Source organism: Dermacentor variabilis, chromosome 3 (genome assembly GCF_050947875.1).
Source record: "Dermacentor variabilis isolate Ectoservices chromosome 3, ASM5094787v1, whole genome shotgun sequence".
NCBI classification, from domain to species: domain Eukaryota; kingdom Metazoa; phylum Arthropoda; class Arachnida; order Ixodida; family Ixodidae; genus Dermacentor; species Dermacentor variabilis.
The window spans coordinates 203,377,196-203,404,005 of NC_134570.1; the positions used below are offsets into that span (position 1 = coordinate 203,377,196).

Sequence of the window (26,810 nt, forward strand, 5' to 3'; positions counted from 1 at the left end):
GTGGCATGATATATTCCTTTCAAAGGATGTCAAGAACGCTCGCTCACATGCAAATTGAGAATGTACAGTAAAGGCGAAATATGCAAGATATCTTTGCGGTTGCTTATTTGTGTTGATTAATGGATAATGATCTACTGAGATGGTTTATATGTATTAGGTATAATGTGTTTCAAGAGACCTGTGTGATGTGTGTTTGAAGGAGGCTTTAGTCAATTTCTCACGGCAATTGACATCTAGCTGGTTGCAAGGCGACAACGATCCGACATCACCCGAAACGCAAAGAACAGTGTCGAAAGCATCGACACAAACACCCGTCAATCGATTACTGGATGCGCCTGCCAACACGCCTGAAATGTCCATTCCGTAAACAGCTGACTCGTAGAGCTTGCGTAAGCCACCGACATAGTGTATCCTTCACGATCTCCTTTACCCACCTGGGTCCGCGAAATATCCTAGCAATAAATATTCTCACCTGCTATTCCTTTAGGGAATAACGCTTCTTGCTTCAACCAGCGTAGCAGAATCAGCAAGAAAAAACATGTTACTGTTTTTAAATACAGCATAAATTACAGTACTGTATTAAATACAGTACAGTACCGTGAAATACAGTATAGGAGTTGATCGGGGACATCAGACTGGCAATTTTATGCCCAGGTAACCATGAGAAAACCGAGGCACATGACATCGCTGTTAGGGATCCTCTCCTTCGTCCTGTTACTAGGCGCTGCTTCAGAATTTTAGGTCACGAACCTTTTGCAAATTTTAACATGCAACAATGCTCGCAGTGACATCTTGCGCAGCGGGCTCTTCCTTGGGAAAGTCGCCGATTGGGAACTGTTGGCCCCGATACCTCTGAACTGAAGCAAACAACAATTTCTAGAGGACTGCTTCCTGTTAGCTCTTGGGGTACATTCTGTCACTTTAATTTTGCTACCCGAAGGAGGGAGGGAAGGCGTCGCACACCACGGGCGCTGCATTGGGATCCTGTCCGCTCGTCCATGGACCGGCCACTAGATGGCATTGATCTTGCGCTTCTTGGCCTCGTCCTCGCCACGCCGGTGCGCCTTGCGGCGACCACCCTGGTCGCCGAGCGCCATCTCCGAAGGGTCCTCGAGGGACGACGAACCCTCGATCGGGTCGAACAGGTTCAGCTTCAGCTCGGACGACAGGAGGTCGGCCGCGCTGTAGTTGTCGCGGATGTGGCTGAACACTGTCTGCATCACCGCCTGGGTCACGTAGCGAACGGTCGTCGCGCCCACCTGCGGGTCGAAGACACGAGAAGACCATAGCTGAGCAGGACGGGCTATAGAGTGCATGGCGTAACAACTGGTGCAGTTCTTGGGCCTGTTATACGTATTAGCCGAAGAGAGGTCGAGGTCAATGTGGCACCGACATCAAATGACATTCCACTGAGTCAATGTGGGAACCGAGATACTGAAATATTCGACCCTCTTACAAGAGCGTCTCTGTTCCACCCCAGATATTTACCTGTGACGTCACTGCGAAGACATCTTCTGAGGCACGTGTTATTCAAGACCAGGGCTATCTGACGGTTTGCAAAATAGTAAGCGCCGCTTCCTGTCTTCTAACCACGTATAGTATCGTTTCGAAACTGCCTTCCTCTCTCTAGTGCGTCCCCTCCCCTTCCGGGGAGGTAGCACGAGCACAATTAAACCTACACCCACAGATCCCAGCCCAACAGACTCTGGCAGAGCTTAGGCGTGTGCAGAATTTTCGCCGTTGGACAAAGGAAAAGATACATGTTCAATGGGAATAACAGTTGGTTCTACTAGTCCGTGGTCGAGGTTTTGTGATTAGAAATACGGTTGCTCGCGAATGCGCAACTAAATTTTTGCAAATGGTCAATTGCCGAAAATGGCGTGCGTGCGTATTCAGCAAGCTGCCTAAGCGGATCGTATCCGAGGAGCTGCGTCATATTAACCCATCGGGCCAGTCGCGAATTGGTTGGGAAATTGGGGTTGGGGGAACGGATTTCCTTCTAGGCGGCTTGTGTTGTTCACTCCTCCCTGTCATTGCGGGGACAACGAGTAGTGTGTACTCGCCCTTATATACACGATCATCTCAGGGGCGGCGCGTGTGCTTGGCATGGGCCTTCTCCTCAGAGGCGGTGTTTTGCGACTGCTGCACAGTCCATTGGATTGGCCGATGATGTCTGTAGCCTCTAGATATTTTTTTCTTTTTTTGAAGCAACGACAAGCTTTGAAGCACAACCGACGAATCTCGCTCATTCCGGCAGCCACGTTCTTCCTGACGCAGTCACTTACGCACTGCTGCGAGCAAACTTGAGGGCAGGCCGAAGACGCACTATAGTGAGCGTGCAGTGTTTCTGTGCGCATTTATCTTTCTGTCTTTTCCTTCTGCGAAGGATTTTCTGCGGACGGCGCGACCGCAACACAACGCGGCGGGCGTCGCCGTAAAGATGGGTAGAGCACGGACACCATCGGTAAGTGCGGTTCACAATTAAGGCGAAAAATTTTGCTTTCGACCTCAACAGCGCAGTACTAAGCCTCTTTTGGGTTCGTATCCGATTCTCTGGCCTTATGCCCGAAACTTCTATTTGACCCATGGGGTGCAGCAGCGGCCGTTGACGGTCGGATTCTATCTATGCAGATATGCCACTTCAGGAGGTTAGGAAGAACATGGCGTCCGACAGATGTAGCAGTCGCTACACTCTTAAGCAAAATTACACCCTTTTTCCGCACAACAATAATCATCATCTGTCTTGTCCGCATTTCCTTTCTTTACCGTGGCGAGCCCGGTACTTCACAGTAACGAATGGCATGCGCGTTATCAGCATGACTTAACATTCCCGACAGGAAAGTAGCGGGCCCAGCGTTTTCAAGAAACGAAACGCAGGCAAGGCAGATGACGATTATCGTTGTGTGGCAGATATACACCCCAAAGGGTGTACCTTTGCATAAGAGTGCACTTGAAGAAGAGCAGGAAATATAGGAACTTTAATGATGACATGACCTGGTTCCGAAGCAAGTGATCTAGGGAAGACAGAAGCTATTTAATGAGACATCTTGCATCCTCCACAATGTTGTGTGCTCGGGGAACGTCGTATACCTACATTCTACGAGTTAACATGTCCTGCGCTCCGTACTTCAGCCAGTACGAGTAGTCCTGTCCCTTTAAATAGGTTTGGCTTAATTCTCCCATATGTAAACAAACTCCTGTTCTATTCCTCCAACCTGTCAACCTCGCAACTGGTCACCAAGTTAGCAACTCTCAAGAAAGTTGGGAGGACGGCGTCGGTCACCTTAGCCCAACGTTGCCTTAGCTTCCGTGTGACACTACGGTTAGAGTTACTGTGTATGACTCCCTGCAGGAGCCATGTACAGTGACTCTAGCTACGGTAGCGTGGGCCAGCTACCCGTTTCGAGATGCACCGGCAGCGTAAGCTAAAGTGCGACCCTAGGTATGACGCCCGGCTTCCTTGACCTCGACACACAAACTTTGAATAGCAGCAAATGCCTAGAAAAGTTCAAAGTGCCTTGGCTATGATAGGGCATGTGCGCCCCCCCCCCCACTACTAAAGTGCTCCTGCAAGAATACATTTTGCAAAGCGTTTCGCACGAACGGAGCCACATGAAAATTATAAACAACCTAAAACTCAACCTTCTGTCACAAATGGTCTAAATCACCTAACCCAGAAGCCCAAATATTGATGCGTGCAGTTCACGGCTGTGCCACTTGCGTACTTGTGGCGCATTGAACTCTCCTTATTTAAGGGAGCGACATATTTTTGAAAGCGGCGTCTTCGTTGCCTTCATCGATTATGCTGAAATGACCGGTCTCTTGTTTGTCACGAGATGTTGCGCACTAATTAATGCGCTTGGGCACGTGAACCGCACGCGTAACCTCCACTTGTCGTTTCGGTCACTTGTCTTCTTCGCCGTGAGGCTCTTTCTCTTTCCTGTAAGCACATATGCACCCCGGCAAGGCAAAACGGAGACACCAAGCATGGGCCCGAAGACCGTTCGCGCCCTCTACAAGCAGCGTGTGGAAATCTACGTCCAACTCACCTTGAAATCTATTATAATTACTATATTATAGTGCGTAGCACTGACAGCACAGTGTGGAAAACGATGCTGAGCAATCATACAAAAATCATCGACGGCTGTGCTTACTGGGGATGTGAATGAAAGCATTATTTGTACGAGGCTTGAGCAATTTAACCTGCCATGCTCTAATGTAGTGCTACTAGCTTAATTATGTATTTATATGGTAGAGAGATCAAGGATATTAGAAGAGATGGTGTGAACTTTTTAGCGAACATGCTCTTTAATTGTTTGGCCCTTCTAGCACACAAATAGCGCGCCACCGCCTAGGTGGTACACCATCGAAGGCTGAGCAGCTGATCATCATGATCCTCATCAGCAGCAGCCTGTTTTGTGTCCATCGCAGGACGAAGGCCTCTCCCGGCGATCTTGCAGTTATCCCTGTCTTGCGACAACCGATTCCAACTAGCGCCCGCGAATTTCCTAATTTCATCGCTCTACCTATAGTCTTCTGCCGTCGTCGACTGCGTTTCCCTTGGTACCCATTCTGTAACCCTAACCGTCCAACGGTTATCTAAACGGCGCATTGCATGACCTGCCCAGCTCCATTTTTTTCTCCTGATATGTCAATTGGAATATCGTCTATACCCGTTTGCTCTCTGATCCAAACCGCTCTTCTTCTGTGTCTTAACGTTATGCCTATAATTTTCGTTCCATCGCTCCTTGCGCGGTCCTTAACTTGTTCTCAAGCTTCTTTGTAAGTCTCCAAGTCTCTGCCCCATATGTCAGCACTGGTAAAATGCACTGATTGTACACGTTCCTTTTCAATGATAATGGTAAGCTTCCGGTCAGCATCTGACAATGTCTGTCGTATGTGATCCAACCCATTTTTATTCGTCTATGGATTTCCTTCTCATGATCAGGGTTCCCTGTGATTAATTGACCTAGGTATAAACGTACTCCTTCACAGACTCTAGGGGCTGACTGGCGATCCTGAACGCTTGCTCGTTTGCCCTGCTATTCATCATTATCTTTGTCTTCTGCATATTAATCTTTAACTCCACTCTTATACTCTCTCTGTTGAGGTCCTCAATCATTGGTTATAACTCGTCTGCATTGTTGCTGCATAGAACGATGTCATCGGCAAACCGAAGGTTGCCGAGATATTCGCTGTCGATCCTTACTCCTAAGACTTCCCAGTTTAACAGCTTGAATAGTTTTTCCAAGCACGCAGTGAATAGCATTGGAGAGATTGTCTCCCTATCTGACCCGTTTCTTTATAGGTAGCTTCCTGCTTTTCTTGTGTAGAATTAAGGTAGCTGTCAAACCTCTGTAAATATTTTCCAAGGTATTTACGTAAGCGTTTTGTGCTCCTTGATTACGTAATGCCTCTATGGCTGCTGGTATCTCTACTGAATCAAATGCCTTTTTGTAATCTATGAAAACCATATAGAGAGGCTTATTGAACTCTGTGGATTTCACGATAACCTGATTGATGACGTGGATGTAATCCATTGTAGAGTATCCCTTCTGAAGCCAGCTTGTTCCCTTGGTTGACTAAAGTCCAGTGTTGCACTTATTATATTGGAGATTATTTTGGTAAATATTTTATATAATAATGGGAGTAAGCTAATGGGCCCATAATTTTTCTATTCTTTAACGTCTCCCTTTTTGTGGTTAGTATAATGTTTGCATTCTTCCAGTTTTCTGGGACCCTTGCAGTCGATAGACACCTCGTATAAAGAGCCGCCAGTTTTCCAAGCATTATGTCTCCTCCATCTTTGATTGAATCGAATGTTATTCCATCTTCTCCTGCCGCTCTTCCTCGTTTAATGTCTTGCAAGGCCCTTCTGACCTCATCGCTAGTTATAGGAGGAGTTTCTATATCCTGTTCATTACTGTGTCTAATGGAGGTATCCTGACTCCTCTGGGTATTGCACAGGTGTATATAGAATTATTCCGCTACTTTTACTGTATCTTCGAGATTGCTGATGATATTACCCTGCTTATCTTTCAGTGCATACATCTTGGTTTGTCCTATGCCAAGTTTCTTTCTCACTGATTTCAGGCTGCGTCCATTTTTTATGCATTGTTCAGTCTTTCTCACATTATAGTTTCGAACATCACTTATTTTCGCCCTGTTGATCAGTTTTGACAGTTCCGCGAATTCTATCTTATCTCTTGAGTTGGACACTTTCATTCTTTGTCGTTTCTTTATTAGGCCCTTTGTTATTTGGGAAAGCTTGCCTATTGGTTGCCTTGGTGCCTTGCCTGCCACTTCGATTGCTGTCTATGAAGCCAGCCTAGTTAGGGTTTCATTCATTAGCTCTATGTCATCATCATCTCTCTGCTCTAAGGCTGCATATTTGTTTGCAAGTACCATCCTGAATTTGTCTGCTTCTACCCTTACTGCCTCTAGGTTGGCCTCTTCCTTCTTGAACACTTTTGCTCTTTCTCTCTTTAAATTGAGGTGAATCCTAGCCCTCACTAACCTATGATCACTGCACTTTACCTTACCTATCACTTCTACATACTGCACTATGCTGGGATCGGTAGAAAGTATGAAGTCAATTTCATTTTTTGTTTCACCGTTAGGGCTTTTCCAGGTCCACTTGCTGTTGCAACGCTTCCTGAAAAAGGTGTTCATTATTCGAAAATTATTCCTTTCTGCAAATTATACCAGCATCTCTTCCTCTAGCGTTCCTAGAATCTACGCCGTAGTTGCCAATTGCTTGTTCACCGGCCTGCTTTTTCCCCACTTTTAGAATGAAGTCACCCATTACTACAGTATACTGTGTTTGCACTTTTCTCATCGCTAATTCAACATCTTCATAAAACTGATCTACTTCCTCATCATCGCGACTTGATGTTGGAGCGTAGGCTTGTACTAGATTTAATCTATACCTCTCATTAAGTTATATTACGACTATACAGCTGCCCTCGCATTAATGCCGTAGAGTTCGTCAATGTTGCCCTCTATGTCCTTATGGATTAGGAATCCTACCCAGTATTGCTTCTTATCTAGGAGACCTCTATAGCAGAGGTCATGTCCGTTATTCAGCAATGTATAAGCCTCGCGAGTTATAATATCACTAAGGCTGATGATATCCAGGCACGTACGCAGGATATCTTTTCGGGGGGGGGGGGGGCAACCCAAGGTAACTTTTCTGTGCAAATGAGGGGGAGGGTACTTTACTAGTAGAAATGTGAATGTTGCCCACCATTTGCCATAAAGACGTGTAAAGATGCAAAAGATTACTGAAATAACGTGTACTTCACAGGCACGCCTGTGAGATACACCTCTTCTTTACTTGTAACACAAAGAACCACATCCAATGGACTCGCGCATGGAAGGTGCGCAGGAAGAACCTTGCCAAGAACAAGTTAACAAGCGAAAGTGCAAAATAAAGATTTCTAGTAGATTTTTGAATTAGCTCTGGAATAATTATAGAGAAACGTATATTTGCGGAACAATCACTGTTCTTTTGGATCCCTCGTTTACTGCTCTACTAAGTAGCAAAACCGACTCGTGTTGTTATTTGGGAAGTTGCGTAACGATGCGTGGTCACCAGTCCCGTACAACCATGTAGAGCGCAGGACGCTGCGGTGCTAGACGTATACGTATGCGCCCACCGCGGAAAGTTAGAAAAACCCCCATTAGCACAGCAGGGAAGTGGCTACGTCAGGCGGCTCGATTGTTAACTGTAGAAGCGCCATCCAAAACACACGGAATTATTATCCACTTCCGGTGGCGTTTTCTCTACTACGTTTTTAAATAAAAAGATGTTGATCCATAAATATCTTCACAAGCAATTTTCGATTTTCCTCCCTGTTTGGCTGTTGCCTTGGCTTTCTCCCTTAGTAGAGCGCTTAATTTGTCATCTCCTTGCGACGCTTGTTTCCAGTTGCCCATTTGCAACTGGAAACGTGCTGTACAATAGGGGAAGAACCAGACGAAGTAACAGGTGACAGTTATATTGCTTATGGGTTGAACGGCTATTGCAGGATCTTATGATGGACGCTGTTTCGCAATATTTTATTTTCCACCTTATCTAACCCATATCGCGGATATATCTACCTGCGTCGCGGCGAGCCGTCACTCGTGGAAATAACGCAACAGGCGTTTTCTCCGGCCACAACTTGTTCCACGAGCGTGCACACCACCCGACTATGAACCGAATCCCTTTCCTGGCCCCTGTATCAGTCTAAACAAACAAATGGAGCAACAGGGATGCGCGTGATCGTTGAATAGACGGCGACATAAAAATTGTGTTGGGCATTATAAGTAAAGTAAAATATTATAATTAAAACAATAAACGACGCCCTGCCTGCTGAAATACATGGTGACAACTGAATTCATCTTGAGTTAATCGCGGGGACACCGAATCGATGAGAAAACTGGCCTCCACAACCCAGGAGATGCCGATAACTGCCGCCATCCAGAAGGAGTAAAAGAATTGACAACCATTCCACTCTGTGAAGATCGAATGGCAGCGAAAACTGACGACAGTCAAAGCTCTCAAACGAAAAGTGTTTCACCTCCGCTGCGGGTCGGTGAAGGTGAAGCAGGCGTTAAGCACGCCGCATACGTGGGCCAACCCCGAAAGTAGTGCAAAGCCGGGCCGAACCGCGGCAAAGGTGAAGCAGGCGTTAAGCGATCCCCGCACTTGGGTCCATCCCGAAAGTAGTGAAATGCCGGGCCGACCCGCGGCGGATGTAAAGCAGGCATTAAGAACTCCCCATACGTAGGCCGATCCCGAAGATATTGCAATACCGGGCCCACCCGCGGCGGAGGTGAAGCAGGCGTTAAGCACCCCCATACGTGGGCCCATCCCGAAGATTCCGAAGGGCGCTTTGTAGGGTCCCGAATCCCCAGGGGAATGTGCCATTGATCTTGAACTCTTTTGCACTACCACCAGGATCGGCCCACATGATGATTCTTTCTGTTAACGGACGCCGGAAAAAACTACGGAAGTTAGTCATTCACTGCTTTCGCTGTAAAAAGCAGCAAAATGTTGACCGCCGAGTAGATTGATTTGCAGACGCTTTAGGAATGTGTGTGAGGAGTGTTGCCTTGGGGCGGATAAAGAGGGGGGGGGGGTATACCGCTTAATTTTCGGGGGGGGGGGGCGTGCTCCTCTGCCCCCCCCCTCGGTACGTGCCTGATGATATCCCAAACAATGTCTGATAGTTCCTCAAAGAGTCCTGCTAAGCTAGTCTCACTCGAGAAGGTTCGGGTGTTGAACGTTGCCAGGGTCAGTTTCCGTTGACACCCCTGACGCCTTGACACCCAACAATACCTTGACACACAACAATTCCTTGACGCACAACAATCCTTGACACCCAACAATTTGCGGTTTTCTGCGAGAAATTGTAGTAGAAGCTCTATTACGGCTATGCCCGTGTAAAAACTGGGCAGTAGAAGCACATTTCTATCCAATATATGAGCTAGCTCGCAGCTCTCAGCCCCACCTTCCGTCGCCAACCGCCATATTGTCGTGCCATGTGTGACGTCATGTGCTGCATGGAACCGAGCCATCGTCTGCTACAAAATCAGCCACCGAACTACATGAGATTGCAGCGTAACTGCCGTTTGTTGCCGGGTTTGCTACAGATATCGCGTGCCATGTCTTCGACGCAACCAACTTCGCGTGAAGAAGCAAGCGACGAAACAGCGATGGCGTCATACGCTGCGCATTTTCCCTTGGACCCCATCGCCACCAGTTCAAATGACGAAAAACGGACTTCGAGATTTGAGCGCGCCGGCTGGCGCAAATCTTGGAGGCAATGGACGAAGACAGCTATAGTAAACGTGGTCAGCACAGATGACGACAATGATGTTGCGCGAAATTCTGCTGACTGTTGAGTATTATAGCTTTATTTCGTCGTGTTTCATGCGCGCAGCGCTGCTTGGCCAGCCGCTCACGGGAAACGAAATCTGGCACTACTTCGCGCAATGCAAATTGTTGTGCGCGTGGATTGTTTGCTGGTATGCATGCATTTAATGCATGCATGTCTTCCTGATTTGTACTCAACAAAGCTACGATTTTGTTATGTTGCCGCGTGTTCCCAACAGTTCTTTTTCCTCCGTAGTTACGCGCGCTATATAAACAAATGCCCGGACACGTGTGTCCGTGGGGCAAGGATTATGCCTGACGCACGCTCGGGCTGAAACTTCAGTTGAACTTGCTTTATTGCACCCGATGTCGGTAAAAAAAATAGCAAGGCTGACGTGTGGCCTGCCTGCCGAAAGGGTTGGTGCGTGTGCACAGTCGGCATCACGCCTGGCCACAGCCTCAGCATTTTCACGGGCATCCCAAACTCCATGAGCAGGCGCAAATCGTCGTTGTAGCTGAATGCGTGAAGTGTTCCGAGAGCAAAACAAAAATCCGAAGGACACTTAAGATACGCTTTTAAGAGTGGAACGTGATAGCATTCAAAGATCCCAGACTGCTTTTCATGCCTCCCGGCGACCACAGCTTATATAGCCGTAATGTTTACTGGGAAACGCTAGCGGCGAACGATACGCACGTTCGAAGGCGAGCTGTCTGATAGGAACGCGGCCTCCTGCGTGTGCCGCAATGCGGGGGAGGCGAGCGCCATCTGGAGATGTTGCAAGGAACCGGGCGCGCTGCTTTCTGGCCTCCGAGACTTGCGAGCGCCGGCGCACGCAATCTCGGACGCCGTGGCTGGTCTATGATTTGTAGAAACGCTGGAAAAGGGGTTTGTGTTTGAGTTTCTGCCTAACAATGTTTTCTCGTATATTCAAATTAGTCCAACGCTATCATGTCTGTAGGTTGTGTGTGAGTCGCTTTTTACGATTTTTCTGACGTATTTTACTTTGAGAAATACGTTAGTTCAGTAATCTTTGCGCTACACAGAGGGTCTGCGTGGTTGGGTACGCATGATTGGGGTTGCAGGGTTCGGAATTATTTTTGCAGAAACAATGGTCGACGCTGGACGTGGGACGCCGACGTCGGGTTTTCTGCGACACGGAGCCCTTAGCGCTATCGCGTTATAGGCGTCAGATCAGCGCCAGTCCTTCCTGCGCACATTCATCTCCCATACCTTACGCTTGATGGCTCCTTGGGAAACCTGAATACCGGTATGGAGCACTCCTTGCTCCGTTCGCTCTGGCACCCCACAGCACTACATAAGCGCCGCGGTGACATTGTTTCAGCCACTGCAAGTTGAACCATTCCAATGGCAAGCTGAACAAAGCAGAAGTTGCCGCATGTGTGCACAGGTTAAACACAGATTCTTAGCCAGGATATACACGCTCGCTCGGCAAGCAGGCAGCTTGTGACGTCACGGCTCGCGAGCGTGCCAGTGTTGCTCGACTGTTATGCCCCATTCGAGTGTAACATAAAAAAATTCACTTACAAATTACGTGCTGCCTCAAATGCGCTGAACTTTTGCCAACGTGTTCTCGAACGCACAAGGATTACCTTGCACAATACAGATTATGATCGAAAACTGGATGTCCTGCCCCCTTTAACCGTAGCACGGCTTTCCAACAAACGGTACTCCATCTGCACGGCAAGAGTTCTGCATAGCCGCACCACCCAGCGAGTGTGTGGCATGATGAGTCACACTTGGTCTTGGTCGCGCAGACCGTTTAACATACGTCCATGGAGTCCTATTTCACATGGCATGTCAGCAGAGTTCGCTTTGTCGGAGTGCATGGCGGCAGGTCTTCGACAACTCGGGAACTACTTTCTCACGCACGTTTTTCATACCAGTCACCAAGCTCAGGAAAGCTAGCCATAGTTTAACACCGAAAATGTCCCAAGAAAGTCGTCGGAGCACGATTAAAATCGAGCACTCTCGGCGCAAAGGCGGTATCCTACCTACAGCGCCTACAGTAGTTTTCTGCGGTATCCTATTTACGAAGCCATGCCAGTATTTCCGAGAGGCGGCGCCAGCGCACGTTCTTTTGGCAAGCTCCTCAGAGTAATTTTATTTGGATTTCCCTGCGTTTTCCTTCCTGTGAGAGTGTGCTGGATGAAGGAAATTACTAGGAAAGAACGTCCCGTGACAAATCAGAAATATATATATATATATATATATATATATATATATATATATATATATATATATATATATATATATATATATATATATATATATAAAGTTAAAATAAGCTCTTCACATGGAGGAAGGAAAAGCTAAGGAGAGACCCTTACATGAAGCTCAGTGGCGTCGGAAGTTGTCGTTACTCCGCCACCTTGTTGGGTTAAGTGTTTCCTCTCTCATTTCGCATTTCGATGGGGGCGAAATGCGAAAACACCCGTGTACTTATACTTAGGTGCACGTTAAAGAACCCCAGGTGGTCGAAATTTCCCGAGTCCTTCACTACGGCGTGCCTCATAATCAGAAAGCGGTTTTGGCACGTAAAACCCCATAATTTAATTTTTTTCCTCTCTCATTTAGATTTCTCGCCTTCGGCGCGCAACCACTCTGGGCTGCGCGGACGCGCGGGCGCGCCGTAGTGATCCGACCAACGGATCCAATGACACCATCGCGATACCGTTTCATTTAATCCGAGTATTGTGCTCTAGCGTTGAAAAGAGTTGTGAAGCCGGTCTCCCGCTACTTTTGCCGGCTTTTCTAAGAATAAATCTGTGCATTTCACTGCACTGCAAAAATGAACAGGCGGTGACCGCCAGCACACTGTACGCACATCCCGACCTTTGGATAGCCGTTCTGCACTTTACGAGAACAAACACTTATGCTGGTCATGGCTTCGTAGGAATCGTCTTGCTGTATTGAACAAGTTTCGGGCGACCGCGCACCGCCGAGATGCGACGAACCACAGCGCGCCGACGAAGAGGCCAGCAGAGGAGAACGTCGTTACACGCTTAAATGCACCGACTCCTGTCCGAGGTATATTGTTCTCGTGGCAAGAGAGGCTTCAGAGAAGCGTTCTCGCGCGGTGCCGAAGAGTAAGCGTGTTTGCACGCGGCTAGCGCTTTGACTGGGCCTACGTGCGACCATGAGCCATTTGATGCGCGCACAGGCATACGTTCTTCCTCAGCCGCTGGATAAAAAAAAAAAAAAAGTGCGGCCTGCTGCGTCAGGCGGGCTGCAGTGGGATCGAACGTATCAGCTGCAGTTGCATTTTCGGCCGCTTGGCTGGGCCAAACGGCGCTAGCTCCCGGGGACGGGACGCGTCGGTTTCCACGTGCGACGGCGTTCGAAGCGCGTTCCTCGCGCACCTTCTGTGCCGTTCCCAAACAGTCCCCCACTGGTGGCTCCGCGGCAATGACAGCGTTCTCGGTGCACGCGGCAGGCCGCATTTTTTTTTTTTATCCGGCGGCCATGGTTCCTATGTCGTGCATTGTTTACTATTTCACCGCATCCGCCAACCTTCACTTCCCTGCGCCCCTCGAGCACACGGATATCTGCGACGAGGAACGTTCGTCCCTTTATTACTCACAGGGGCCGCTTCTTTCCCGTCCTTCCACAAAAAGAGCGCGAAAGAAAAGTAGGTGGAAAAGGAGCTGGTGCTCACTAACTTCGACTGGAGGAAAGCCGAAGATAAAATTCGAAAGAGCTCAGCCACAGGGCGGGACGAGGTTCCCGTTAGGCTGAATAATGAACTAGGACTGAAAAGTAAGGAAGCTTTCGTGAAAACAGTGAAAAAAACTTTAAAACGAATAAAAGACAGTTGGCGGCAAAGTAGGATGAATGTAACTTATGAAGGTAAGGGGGAGGAAGATAGAACTCACTAGTATAGACCGTTGACCATTACATCGGTAATATATAGGGTAGCAATGCAGGCAATCAAATTAAAGCTGCAAGCATGGGCAAAGAATAATGGCATTTCGGGAGAACTTCGGAATGGCTTCAGAATAGGCAGGCGTTGGTATGATAACTTATTTGTTCTTATTCAGTGTATTGAAATATCGAGAGTAGAAAAGAGACCGTTATACGTGGCCTTTTTAGACATTACAGGAGCGTATGACAACGTAGACCTCAACATTTTGTGGGATAGGAACGCTTCAGCGACGATTGCCTAAAGCTTTTGAGAGAAATTTACCTAGAAAATACCGTTTGCATTGAATGGCAAGGATTGAGGAGCGAGGAGAAAGTTGATATCAACAAGGGACTGACGCAGGGGTGCCCTTTATCCCCACTGCTGTTTATGATGTACATGTTGAGGATAGAGAGGGCGCTAGAAGGAAGTAATATCGGGTTTAATCTCTCATACAAACAGGTGGGTACAGTAGTAGAGCAGCAGCTTCCAGGTTTATTTTGTGCGGACGACATTGTGTTGCTAGCTAACAAGCAAAGTGATTTGGAACGTCTGGCTAATATCTGTGGACAGGAAGGCAAGAATTGAGGTTTGAAATTTAGTGTTAGAAAATCAGGTGTTATGGTATTCAATGAAAACATTGAACAGTCAGTGGCAATACCGGGCCAGGAAATACCTCGAGCAAGAGAATATAAATACCTTGGTGTATGGATAAACGAAGGCAATAGATATATGGAAAAATAGGAAAAGACGATAACAGTGAAAGGGAACAGAAATGCAGCCATAATGAAGCACAGAGCGCTATGGGGATACAATAGGTACGAGGTGCTCCGGGGTATCCGGAAAGGTGTAATGGTTGCAGGACTTACTTTTGGAAATGCGATTGTTTGCTTTAAATCAGGGGCACAATCAGGACTCGATGGCAACCAAAGGTCAGTGGGACGCCTCGTATTGGTGCGCTCACGGGAAGACTACAAATGAAGCTGTGCAGGGTGAGATGGGTAGGGCTAGTTTTGAAGTGAGGGAAGCTGAGAGTAAAAGTGATTGTGGAGAACAACTGAGGAATATGGAAGAAAGTAAATGGGCTGGGTGAGTGTTGAGGTGTCTGTTCAGGAAAAACACCGATTCACAGTGGAGGAAAAGAACTTGGAAGCTTACCAGCAAGTATGCGGCCTGTAGGGTAAGCAGCACAGCAACAAAAAAACGTCAAGCGGAAAGTCAGAGACGATGAAATAATCTCATGGGTGGAGGCAATGGAGAAGAAACCTGCCATGAGTAACTACTTGAGAGGAAGAAATGAAATCAGGAAAGAAACAATTTATGATAACTCAAAGGGAAGCTCATTACTTTTTGAAGCGAGATTGGGATGCCTTAGAACATGCACCTATAAAGCGAGATATAAGAAGGAAGATGAAGCATGTGCTTGCTGCGGTAAAGCTAGGGAAACGATGGAGCATGCATGTTTTATTAGAATGTGAAGACGTGTGCCCAGCGATCGATTTAGGCACCACTGGCCTCCTTGAAGCCCTTGGGTTGAGCGAGAGCAGGGGAAAAGTAAACATATCCGCAATAGACAATAGTAAGAGGCGATTGAAAGATTGGAGGAAGTAGGGAAACGACAAGAGACGTACAGAAGTAAACTTCGCAATAGGGGATGAGAAAATTTGGTTTTGCAAACCAAATTTTGAAGTTTTAAACAAGATTTGGAAACCTTCTTAAGTTGATGTCTACCCGCTTGCGTAATCATATGTGAGCGCTCGCTCTCTCCTGTTGCCTTTCATGGGTGTTTGGGCTGGTCAAGTTGCCTGCGCGCAACGTTTTACCCAGGACCCCACCATATAGAACTCGTTTTATGGAAAATAAAGACATTCATTCATCCATAGTGGTTATTTTTTTTTTGTTTTAACCTAGGTAGGACATTAGGCAGTACAATAACAAGAGCTTGGTGGCGCAACTCACCGTCCCATTCCAAAGGGGACGCTCATAACATCCATCCATCCATCCATCCATCCACATGGCTGCTTTACGTGCCACAAATGCATCGTCCGCTGTCAAATGCAGGAAAACTGCACAGCTGTCACTGACCTGCACGTCGTTTATCGTACATATTCGGAAGCACAGCGGTTTCAGTTTCAGAGCGTCTTTTCGACGGCCCAGAAAAGAAAAATGGAGAGAATATGCTTCAGTGAAGTATGGCAGTTCCATACCTTGGCGAGAGTTTGCGTCCAGGTAAGGATTACAAATGAAAGACGAGGGCAAGGAGGCGGCGCGCAAAAGTTGGTAGCTTCAGGCACCAGTGGTTCGTCTGGGCGTTAGCGTCGTACTTGACGTGTCCTCAAAGTATTCCTTTCGCTAATTAAGGTATCGACAATCTGTAGACTGTCATGCACACCTTCTAAAGAGTTACGGGTTTTAAATACCGCCGGAATCCGCAAGGTGCAAGTCTTTCCCCCACGCTTTATACATCCACTGGCTATTCCCGGTTCACTGGCAATTCGCTGGCCATTCACACACACAGACAAGCGACACACAGCATGCGTCGCTTGTCTACGCAAAGGTCGAACAGCAGAGGCGCACCTGCGACGCTTTCGTGTGCAGCTGTCCCAGGTGGGAGTCGATGCTGTCCTCGCGCCGGGCAAACTCGGGCAGCACCAGCTTGCGGAAAACGAGGCTGGCGCCGCGCATGGTGCCCGACTGGAGCCAGAAGACGAGCGCGATCTTGAGCTCGGCGTAGAGCGGGAGGCAGCAGCCGAACACCAGGTCGGCCAGCGGCTCGACGCACAGGAAGGCGGCGAACACCACCCAGTACATCATCCAGCGCACGTAGTCGCGCGGGCTGCGCGCGCGCACCGCCTTGCACGACAGGTAGGCCGGGTGCAGGGCGCCCACCGCCAGCAGCACGAGCCGGCTGAAGGTGCGCGACAGCAGGCACATCACGAACAGCACCAGCCACACCAGCGGGCCCGTGTGCCGAGCCTGCACGCGCGGACGGGTTGACTGGGCCGAATCCGCCGTTCTGGCTGATGTGTCTACACGGTGCAGGCTATATGGCGTCTATGGCGCGGCCAAGCATCGCGTCGCGGGGTCGATTTACTGCCAGGCCACGTTTCCGTGTAGGCGAAATGCGAAAACGCTCGTGTCCAGTGCGTTAAGTGCTCGTTAAGCAACACCACGCGGTCAAAATTAATCCCAACTCCCCTACTGCGGCGTGCCTCCTAATCAGATCGTAGTTTTGACATGTAAAACCTGTATTTACTTGTAAAAAGTCTTTTTTGGCGAGTTACCCCCGCTTTTCGGTATCGGATATGTTGCCAGCCTCTTTCGTTGTGGGCCAATCTTGGAGATGATTCAGTGTAGACATGTGGGCCGATATGTGCTACTCAGTATATATATATATATATATATATATATATATATATATATATATATATATATATATATATATATATATATATATATATATATGACTTCAAGGTAGGTGTATCTATCGTTTTCGCAAGGTTATATTTGAAAAGTTTATGCACTTATTGGGGGGGGGGGGGTAACATGGGAGCTGCAAGCCACCACCACCACCACCTGCATGATATGCCTCAATAACGGCTGTGTCGGCTGTTCAAACGTACTTTCACGCTTCACTTTTCGACATTATCATTTTTTGCTGCACGTGCGCATTCTCTTGGTTATTGGCACTATGTGCAATCGAAACTCGGCTGGGGCGCTTCAGCGTTGAATGTGAACTCTTACCTCTTGCCCCTGAATTGTAACTTCATAACCCCTCTATGTTGCTTATCTTGCGGTGGGTGTACCAAAGTTGCTTTATTACAAGCAATCAGTGCCAGCAATATGTCCACCAGGACGCTTGGTTCCTCCTCCCTGTAGACATCCTGCATTGGCGAGATGTCGCTGCGACGCTTTCAGTGTGTTCGACTCTCTATTGGGGCCGCCGTGAAAATGAAGCATTTCAAAACAAAGGGACGTGTCCATGCTTGATAACCCGTCTAACGCGCCGAACTTTGCCGAGCCCGAAGGTCAAGTTTCGCGTTGGTCGTTATGCCGCGTTTAACCGCGATCATGGCTTAAAGGGCCCCTCAACAGGCCCAATAGCAAATTTTGGTTATCGATGGAAGTTGTTACGGGTCCTCTAGGGAGCCTTTTGCCGCAAAATGTCTTTGAAATCGGCTCATTAATAGCCGAGACAAATATTTCAGTGCCACGACCCCGTAATTTCAGCAGGCTAGCTCCACTGCCAAGCGAGACACTCTCTCCACTTGCCCTGTCTAGCCTCTGAAAGCGAAAATTTTTTCCTTCGTTCTCCTATACCGGAGTTCGAAGATCGATCACCTGACGCATACGTCACGGACGGCGCCTTCACTTTTTTCTCCTCGCTTATTTTTTTTTTTTTTTTGCGGCGCTGCGCACTTTCGTTGACGGCTTCGCACGCGAGCTGTTGTGATTGTCTCGTTTCGCGCACCACACAATTTCGCACGCTGTGCACGAGGACATCTGACTAGCGATCTAATTCAGTGCTACACGAATACTAAGGCAGACACAAGCGGATCACAGAACATGATCCCACGCTGTAACAGGGTAGACTATGGCATCGTTTCAGTGTCTGCGCGCGCGACTGCACGACGTGGGAACAAGCAGACGAAACTTCGGAAGTACATCTCTCTTGCTGCGGTGCGAAGTAAAACAGTAACATGCCGGGGCATTCGGTTTTGTGTGTTTTATTTCTCTACGCTTTAATTCGTCTATTCAAGCAACATATTACACAAATAACAGATGTTGCCTTGAATAATTCTTGAAGTCACGTGTCACCCCGAGCGACGTCATAACAAACACGTGTACGTAGGCGCACTAGCACGCGTATGTAATCCTCCGGCTTGGAGCGCAGCGGCCGAGAGAAGGAGAGAAAACTGCGTTTGGTTTTAAATTTAAGATCTTTCCGCGGCGCGTAGCGGTGTTAATACTTTGCAGGCCCGATCGTTATCGCGCATTGTATGCTCTGCGCTTGTCAGCTCAATATTTCCAGGCCTAATGAGGGGCCCTTTAAGAGAAAGCTTTCATCATCATCATCATCATCATCATCATCATCATCATCATCATCCTGGTTACGCCCACTGCAGGGCAAAGGCCTCTCCCACACTTCTCCAACTACCTCGGTCATGCACTAATTGTGGCCATGTTGTCCCTGCAAACTTCTTAATCTCATCCGACCACCTAACTTTCTGCCGCCCTCTGCTACGCTTCCCTTCCCTTGGAATCCAGTCCGTAACCCTCAATGACCATCGGTTATCTTCCCTCCTCATTACATGTACAGCCCATGCCCACCCCCCAATTCCTTTTTCTTGATTTCAACTAAGATGTCATTAACTCCCGTTTGTTCCCTCAACCAATCTGCTTTTATCCCTTAAAGTTACACCCATCATTCTGCTTTCCATAGCTCGTTGTGTCGTCCTCAATTTGAGTAGAACCCTTCTCGTGAGCCTCCAGGTTTCTGCCCTGTAGGTGAGTACTGGTAAGACACAGCTATTACACGCTATTCTCTTGAGGGATAACGGCAACCTGCTGTTCATGATCTGAGAATGCCTGCCAAACGTACCCCAGCCTATTCTTATTCTTCTGATTATTTCCGTCTCATGATCCGGATCCGCCGTCACTACCTGCCCTAAGTAGATGTATTCCTTTACCACTTACAGTGTCTCGCTACCTATTGTAAATTGCTGTTCTCTTCCGAGACTGTTAAACATTACTTTAGTTTTCTGCAGATTAATTTTTAGACCCACCCTTCGGCTTTGCCTCTCCAGGACAGTGAGCATGCATTGCAGTTGGTCCCCTGAGTTACTAAGCAAGGCAATATCATCCGCGAATAAGTTACTAAGGTATTCTCCATTAACATTTATCCCCAATTCTTCCCAATCCAGGTCTCTGAATACCTCCTGTAAACACGCAGTGAATAGCATTGGAGAGATCATATCTCCCTGCCTGACGGCTTTCTTTATTGGGATTTTGTTGCTTTCTTCATGGGGGACTACGGTGGCTGTGGAGCCGCTATATATATCTTTCAGTATTTTTACCTACGGCTCGTCTATACCCTGATTCCGTAATGCCTCCATGACTGCTGAGGTTTAGACAGAATCAAACGCTTTCTCGCAATCAATGAAAGCTATATATAAGGGTTGGTTATATTCCGCACATTTTTCTATCACCTGATTGCTAGTGTGAATATGGTCTATTGTTGAGTAGCCTTTACGGAATCCTGCCTGCTCCTTTGGTTGACAGAAGTCTAAGGTGTTCCTGATTCTATTTGCAATTATCTTAGTAAATGCTTAGCAGGGAACGGACAGTAAGGTGATCGGTCTATAATTTTTCAAGTTTTTGGCGTCCCCTTTCTCATGGATCAGGATTATGTTAGCGTTTTTCCAAGATTCCGGTACGCTCGACGTCATGAGGCATTGCGTATACAGGGTGGCCAGTTTCTCTAGAACAATCTGCCCACCATCCTTCAACAAATCTGGTGTTACCTGATCCTCCCCAGCTGTCTTCCCCCTTTGCATAGCTGCCAAGGCTTTCTTACTTCTTCCGGCGTTACCTGTGGGATTTCGAATTCCTCTAGACTGTTCTCTCTTCCATTATAAATCTCCATAGAACTCCTCAGCTACTTGAACTATCTCATCCATATTAGTAATGATATTGCCGGCTTTGTCTCTTAACGCATACATCTGATTCTTGCCCATTCCGAATTTCTTCTTCACTGCTTTTAGGCTTCCTCCGCTCCTGAGAGCATGTTCAACTCTATCCATATTATACTTCCTTATGTCAGCTGTCTTACGCTTGTTGATTAACTTGGGAAGTTCTGCCAGTTCTATTCTAGCTGTAGGGTTAGAGGCTTTCATACATTGGCGTGTCTTGATCAGATCTTTCGTCTCCTGCGATAGCTTACTGGTATTCTGTCTAACGGAGTTACCACCGACTTCTATTGCCCACTCCTTAATGATGCCCACAAGATTGTCGTTCATATCTTCAACACTAAGGTGATCTTCCGGAGTTAAAGCCGAATACCTGTTGTGTAGCTTGATCCTGAATTCCTCTATTTTCCCTCTTACCGCTAACTCATTGATCGGCTCCTTATGTACCATTTTGTTCCGTTCCCTCCTCAGGTCTAGGCTAATTCGAGTTCTTACCATCCTATGGTCCCTGCAGCGCACCTTGCTGAGCACGTCCACATCTTGTATGATGCCAGGGTTAGCGCAGAGTATGAAGTCTATTTCATTTCTAGTCTCGCCGTTCGGGCTCCTCCACGTCCACTTTCGGCTATCCCGCTTGCGGAAGAAGGTATTCATTATCCGCATATTATTCTGTTCCGCAAACTCTACTAATAACTCTCCCCTGCTATTCCTAGTGCCTATGCCATATTCCCCCAATGCCTTGTCTCCAGCCTGCTTCTTGCCTACCTTGGCGTTGAAGTCGCCCATCAGTATAGTGTATTTTGTTTTGACTTTACCCATCGCCGATTCCACGTCTTCATAGAAGCTTTCGACTTCCTGGTCATCATGACTGGATGTAGGGGCGTAGACCTGCACAACCTTCATTTTGTACCTCTTATTAAGTTTCACAACTAGACCTGCCACCCTTTCGTTAATGCTATAGAATTCCTGTATGTTACCAGCTATATTCTTATTAATCAGGAATCCGACTCCTAGTTCTCGTCTCTCCGCTAAGCCCCTGTAGCGAAGGACGTGCCCGCTTTTTAGCACTGTATATGCTTCTTTTGGCCTCCTAACTTCACTGAGCCCTATTATATCACATTTACTGCCCTCTAGTTCCTCCAATAGCACTGCTAGACTCGCCTCACTAGATAATGTTCTAGCGTTAAACGTTGCCAGGTTCATATTCCAATGGCAGCCTGTCCGGAATGCTTTAACTCGGGCCAATCTCCGACGCCAGCTATTCAAATACTTGTAAAACGTAGAAATGGTTTTCTGAGATAATCCATGGGCTGATTTTAATGGAATTTGCAGTGTTTACGATGAACAGCTAAATGCTAGTGGCTGTTGAAGCGAAATTTTGATTTGTGGCCTGAATATTTTTACCAACATTGCTGAAAATTAATAAGCTTAATATAAAGAACAAGCCCGAGCTTACAAATCCACAGCTCTGCACCAAGAACAGATATCGCGGTTCTGCAAATTGTATCCGTCAGAACATCCAATGTGGATAAATTTGATGTATTAAGTTATATGTTACGTGAATTTGTTTACAATTTAATGTTTACGAAGGTCTTGCAGCAGTTCTACTTGCATATTAGTGTGCTACACGAGAGCCCCGTACATAATACATAAAATTTGTCCACTTAGGTGTATATTACTATATGCATTACAAATTGGGATATCGTTTTTCATTGCTGAGTGGGAGTTGTAAGCTCGATAATCTCGTGTGATAAAAATTTTGGGTTTTGTGCAATTACTATAAAACAGTGACGGCCTCAATCAAATTCGCTACCAACAGTCACTGCAACAGTGATTGCCGAGGAAAAAAAAAGCGACTTCTCATTTCACATGGATTTGGACGGAGTCCCCGAGCTACGGCTTCCCGTTAAGGCAAGGGATGCCGTCCGGCGTAGCCCGGTTACGTGAACGGTCACGGCTCATAGTGAAGCGCGTGACCGTTCGGCGCGCGAGTGAGACGCGTCCCATGTCACGCCGCGTGCACCACGCGCTATCCTGGCTGGCCGTGCCCACTGTTTGGGTCATCGCTTCGAATGCACTGAGGAAATTTTGCCCAGTTTGCGCCTTCGCAAAGAACAAAAATTCGCAGTTCCGCCCGGAAGGCCAAGCACCGATTGCAAATTATAGCTGTACGAAGTAAGAATGATAGTATCGGCCATATAAACTTGTAAACATTCGATTACTAACTAAATTAGCGATGATAAAATATGTAAGCTTGACTCAACGAGGACGTAGAAAGAAAGAGAAACCCGGAGACAGCGCTGTCTGTGTGTCTGCTTCGTTCTACGTCCTTGTTCAGTAGCGCTTCACATTCTTTCATGGATTCAAACCAACTAGCCTGTCAACGCGTTTTAAAGGGACACTAAAGGTTAATATTAAGTCAACGTGGACTGTTGAAATACGATCCCAGAAGCCTCCAAACGCTTGTTTCGTGCGAAGAAGATACTTATTTTAAGAAAGAATGCGTTCTGAAGCGTCCGCGTACCTCTAGCGCAGTTCAAATCACCCGCCCTCCGATCGAGGACTATTGACGTCATGGTCTCATAGTGACGTTGCGCCGTCGGTGAGTAAAACGCCTCCCGCAGACGGCGCTACGGCTTTTCTGCACAAAACGCAAACGCGCGGCCAGAAACAGAGACAATACAGAGCCGACAGTAGCGCGATAGCGGAACTGTGGTGGCTAGCGGAAGGGAAAGCGCACGACGATAAGCTGGTTCTTTATTCTATCACGCAAACTTCGACGCTCGTTGCAATGGATGACCCTGACAACGACACATTAGCTCGCGATGCTGGGCTCGAGTTCAGCGATTTAAGCACTGATGAACGTGACCTGCTGTTGAGGGCTCGCACTGCCGGCGTTGTTGCGTACTACTACGACGACGGCCTGCTTTGAAAGGCACTTCACGCGACTTTAGTAAGTCGGCGTTGAACTCGTAATCCTCTGGACGAAAGTGCAGCGAGCACACTACGTGATTTCTCGGCTCTTTGCCAGCGCGCTGTGGCAGAGGTACGGCACTTAAACCACTTCGAACGGAGAGGTTCAGTCGTTGGCACACAGTGATAAGTAACATTGGATTCGCCGCTGCAACTGCCCTTGGCCAAGTTCCGCGGACCGTTCGCGCATCCCAGGACATCACATGGACGTGGCATTCTCGCTGCTTGTTCCAAATACAAGTTTCGCGAGCCAGCAGGACCACCGCAGCACGACGCGATAAAGAAACAACTGAAACTCCAAAGCGCGCGCGGCGCAAAGTCGAGCGCGCAGAGTCGAGCGCAAACGAAACCTTTCGATCACCCATACTATTCAAGGGTAACGTCAAAATGTTATTTTTTCTTAGAATCGAATAGAAGCAGACAAGTAGCATTTTTTTCTCTTATAATCTAACGAAATTACCTTTTTAATACGAGTCGTTGAGTACTAGTGACATAAATTATGATGAGGAGTGCTTTCGTCATCGGGCTAGTACCGGAATGTCGCTAGGGGGTCTCAAATCGTGTCATCCATTTACTTCAATTTCTCGGTTACTAAAGCTCCGTTCGCGATTATACTGACGCCTTAGAGCTTCTAGAGCATTGCTTTATCACTTTAACTTGACTTCATAGTAACCTTTAGTGTCCCTTTAACTAAATTAACTAGCGTGGTGCCACGCGGGCTCAGGTAAACACGAACACACATTGCTCGATGACAGCTGAAACTGTCTATGAAAATGATGGAATTATGAATCGCGTCAGCAGCCGCCAGTCAATTGACCTCCGTGCACCTGTCGCTTCAGTGCGTACGAAATGTCGAAAGCACAGCGCATTCGAAGCTACCGCGGCACTAGGCGCACTCTGCAAACATCACGGATCGCTTTGAAGATGAGGCCCACGCGGGCGTGCACGTTAGCCACGTCGCAGACCGCTTTCAAGACAAACGAGCGCCGGCAACGCGTCCCTATGGCGTCCGCCAAAGGCGTCTACTATGGCGTCCGCGATTCGCGTCGCCAACGCCGTAGTAAACGCCGCGGTTGTGTCCACTCTGTACGAAGCGGCGGGCGAGGAGGACATCGAGGCACCGTAGCCTTTTGTTGGAAACTTTGACCGTAGCAGCCACGGAGAAGAACGCCCCTCTTCCCTCGCCTCACTCCCCCCCCCTGCCTCGCGCGCCACAGGAGAGGGAACGCATCGCGGCAGCGTTCCTCGCTCGCGCACGCGAGATTGAACTGCGTTCGCCGGCTCACCCTCTCGCGCTTTCACCCTCACGGCGACGGCGACGCCGATGGCAAGTGTCCTTATAATTGAAAAATAAAAGCGCTTGCTCGCCGCGTCCCTGTGCGCATGTGCCGCGGCCATTGCTGATGGCCGCGCTCCTGCGGGCTACGTTCCACGCTCCGAATTATACGGGGGGGGGGGGACAAATTTTCGGCAATGCTGGCTTCGACGCGTGACGTATCCGACTTCGCCGTCCGCTGCCATGTACACGCTGGGAACGCCACACTATATCCGTGCATTTGTCTTCACAGCACGGTCAGCGTAGTTTTGCCGCTCTCGTGCACTCTTACCGAGTGATAAGCGATCGAAATTAACATCGCGAATGTGGATCGCGTCCCTCCAGTTTTCCTTCCTCCAGCCGCGAAGCTGTGTTGCGGCGCTCCTGTCTTGCTGTGGATGGAAGCTGAATAAAGGTCACACGCGTGCGCACCGCTGCAGTGCCGTGGCTGCCGCATACCTGCAGGTCCGACCCCTTCCTGGGCGAAGGTAGCGACGGTGGCTCCAGGGCCGCCTCGGTCATGGGCACATCCTGGCCTTCGTCTACATCCATCGCGGTCCCCTCCCGTTGTCGACCGCCGAGCTCGAGCTGGCTCTTCGTCCTTCTTTTTGCTCGGGTCTGGCTGCACGCGTACGCAACCGGCGTTCACGATTAGCCTCAAAGAAAGAAAATGTCGCGTAAACCAAGGGCACCTTTAGTAGCAATTATAGAGAGAGAAAAGGGAAGCTAGAACAGGAAGCGCTGGAATAATAGGATTTTTTAGCCGTCTTTCTGGCTCAATACGTGGCATGTTATGCCACGTATGAAATGAAATCCGTTAATGAAAATTACATCAGCCGCAGTGTGGCAGTGTGGCAATAGCTAAGCCGCTGAGTAAAAATAACAGCCAGGAGGAAGAAGGTCCACCGGCGCCCATAAAGAGAGCTGTATAGTCTCGGAGGTGGAATCGATGTGCGCGGTTCTGGAGGAGAGATTAGGAATGTGATTAGGGATCTAAAGGACACGATAGACAGCGTTAACCTTAAGGTGGATGGATGGATGGATGGATGGATGGATGGATGGATGGATGGATGGATGGATGGATGGATGGATGGATAAAACTTTAATGGATTTATTTAAATGTGGTTGGGCCCCTAGACGTCCGGGAGCAAACATGGAAGTGAAAATTAATAGCCGAGAAATGGGTGAAAAAGCTAGAGGCCCAAGGAGAGCATGAGGAATATATGCCCTTGGAAGCCGAAAGCGCTATAACGCTTCCAGGAGTGGTAGGTGGTACAGTCGAGAGAACAGTGACAGGGGGTAGCAAGACAGGGGGTAACGGCAATAATAATGGATAGCAGAAAGATGCTGAGTGTGTGGCCGTGGAACTGCAGAGGATTTCAGCAAAAAAGAGCGTCACTAGCACAGATAATCAAAACGGTTGAAAATAGGCTGAAATTAATAATGCCGGAGGAAACTCTAGCGGAGGAGATCGGGCTGTCCGACTTTAACTCAGTCTGCAAAGGCAAGGAACCGGTAAGAGGAATTGCCACCCTAACTGACAAGAAAATTCCCTACATAGAGCATTATTTAAAATTAGGGGCGAGTAAAATTTTATATTCATAGAAATGGTCCTAGAAAGGCACAGAAGTAAAGCGCAACGCTTGTTCTGCCTCAATATATATAGAAGTCCCAGAGAGATGAGACAGAGCTTCAGAGCAATTTTTAATAAGGCCATGGGCGTAGTCAAAACTTCGCCCCTCCTAATAGGAGGGGACTTCAACGCCCCGCACCAATCTTGGGGTTACCGCTGGAGTAGTAAGAAAGGGAAAGGAATCTGGCATCTCGCCACGGGTTTATGCCTCTCTCTTATCACGGACCCAGCCTATCCTACCAGGTGTGACACTTCCACGCGTAGCGACACTACCCCGCTCGTAGCCTTCCTTTATAAGTTACCCAGGGAAGACTGGATCAACCCTGGCGCGGACCTAGGGAGCGACCATGATATACTACAGATAGTGGTGGAAACGACGGGGGTGGGGGTAAAGCATTTCACTTACACAGACTGGGAT

The 26,810-nt window shown here is 48.0% G+C and overlaps 1 protein-coding gene across 1 annotated transcript; it reads right to left on the bottom strand.

The window, feature by feature from the left end:
* Positions 1-583: 583 nt before the first annotated feature.
* Positions 584-25,446, bottom strand: LOC142574396 (uncharacterized protein T19C3.4-like). Its single transcript, XM_075683490.1, has 3 exons — positions 25,219-25,446; positions 16,360-16,758; positions 584-1,259 (listed from the first exon to the last, which is right to left on the bottom strand). Exons 1-3 carry the CDS (start codon positions 25,309-25,311, stop codon positions 1,011-1,013), a joined length of 741 nt encoding a protein of 246 aa, XP_075539605.1. The 5' UTR covers positions 25,312-25,446; the 3' UTR covers positions 584-1,010.
* Positions 25,447-26,810: the final 1,364 nt, after the last annotated feature.

Bases quoted from the DNA above. Each gene is read 5' to 3' on its own strand.
- LOC142574396 (XM_075683490.1), bottom strand. From the start codon at position 25,311: ATGGATGTAGACGAAGGCCAGGATGTGCCCATGACCGAGGCGGCCCTG. The intron at 16,759-25,218 runs GTATGCGGCAGC...CCGCGCGTGCAG, and splicing joins GGAAGGGGTCGGACCTGCAG to GCTCGGCACACGGGCCCGCT. The intron at 1,260-16,359 runs GTGCGCCTCTGC...TTCGACCCGCAG, and splicing joins TGCACACGAAAGCGTCGCAG to GTGGGCGCGACGACCGTTCG.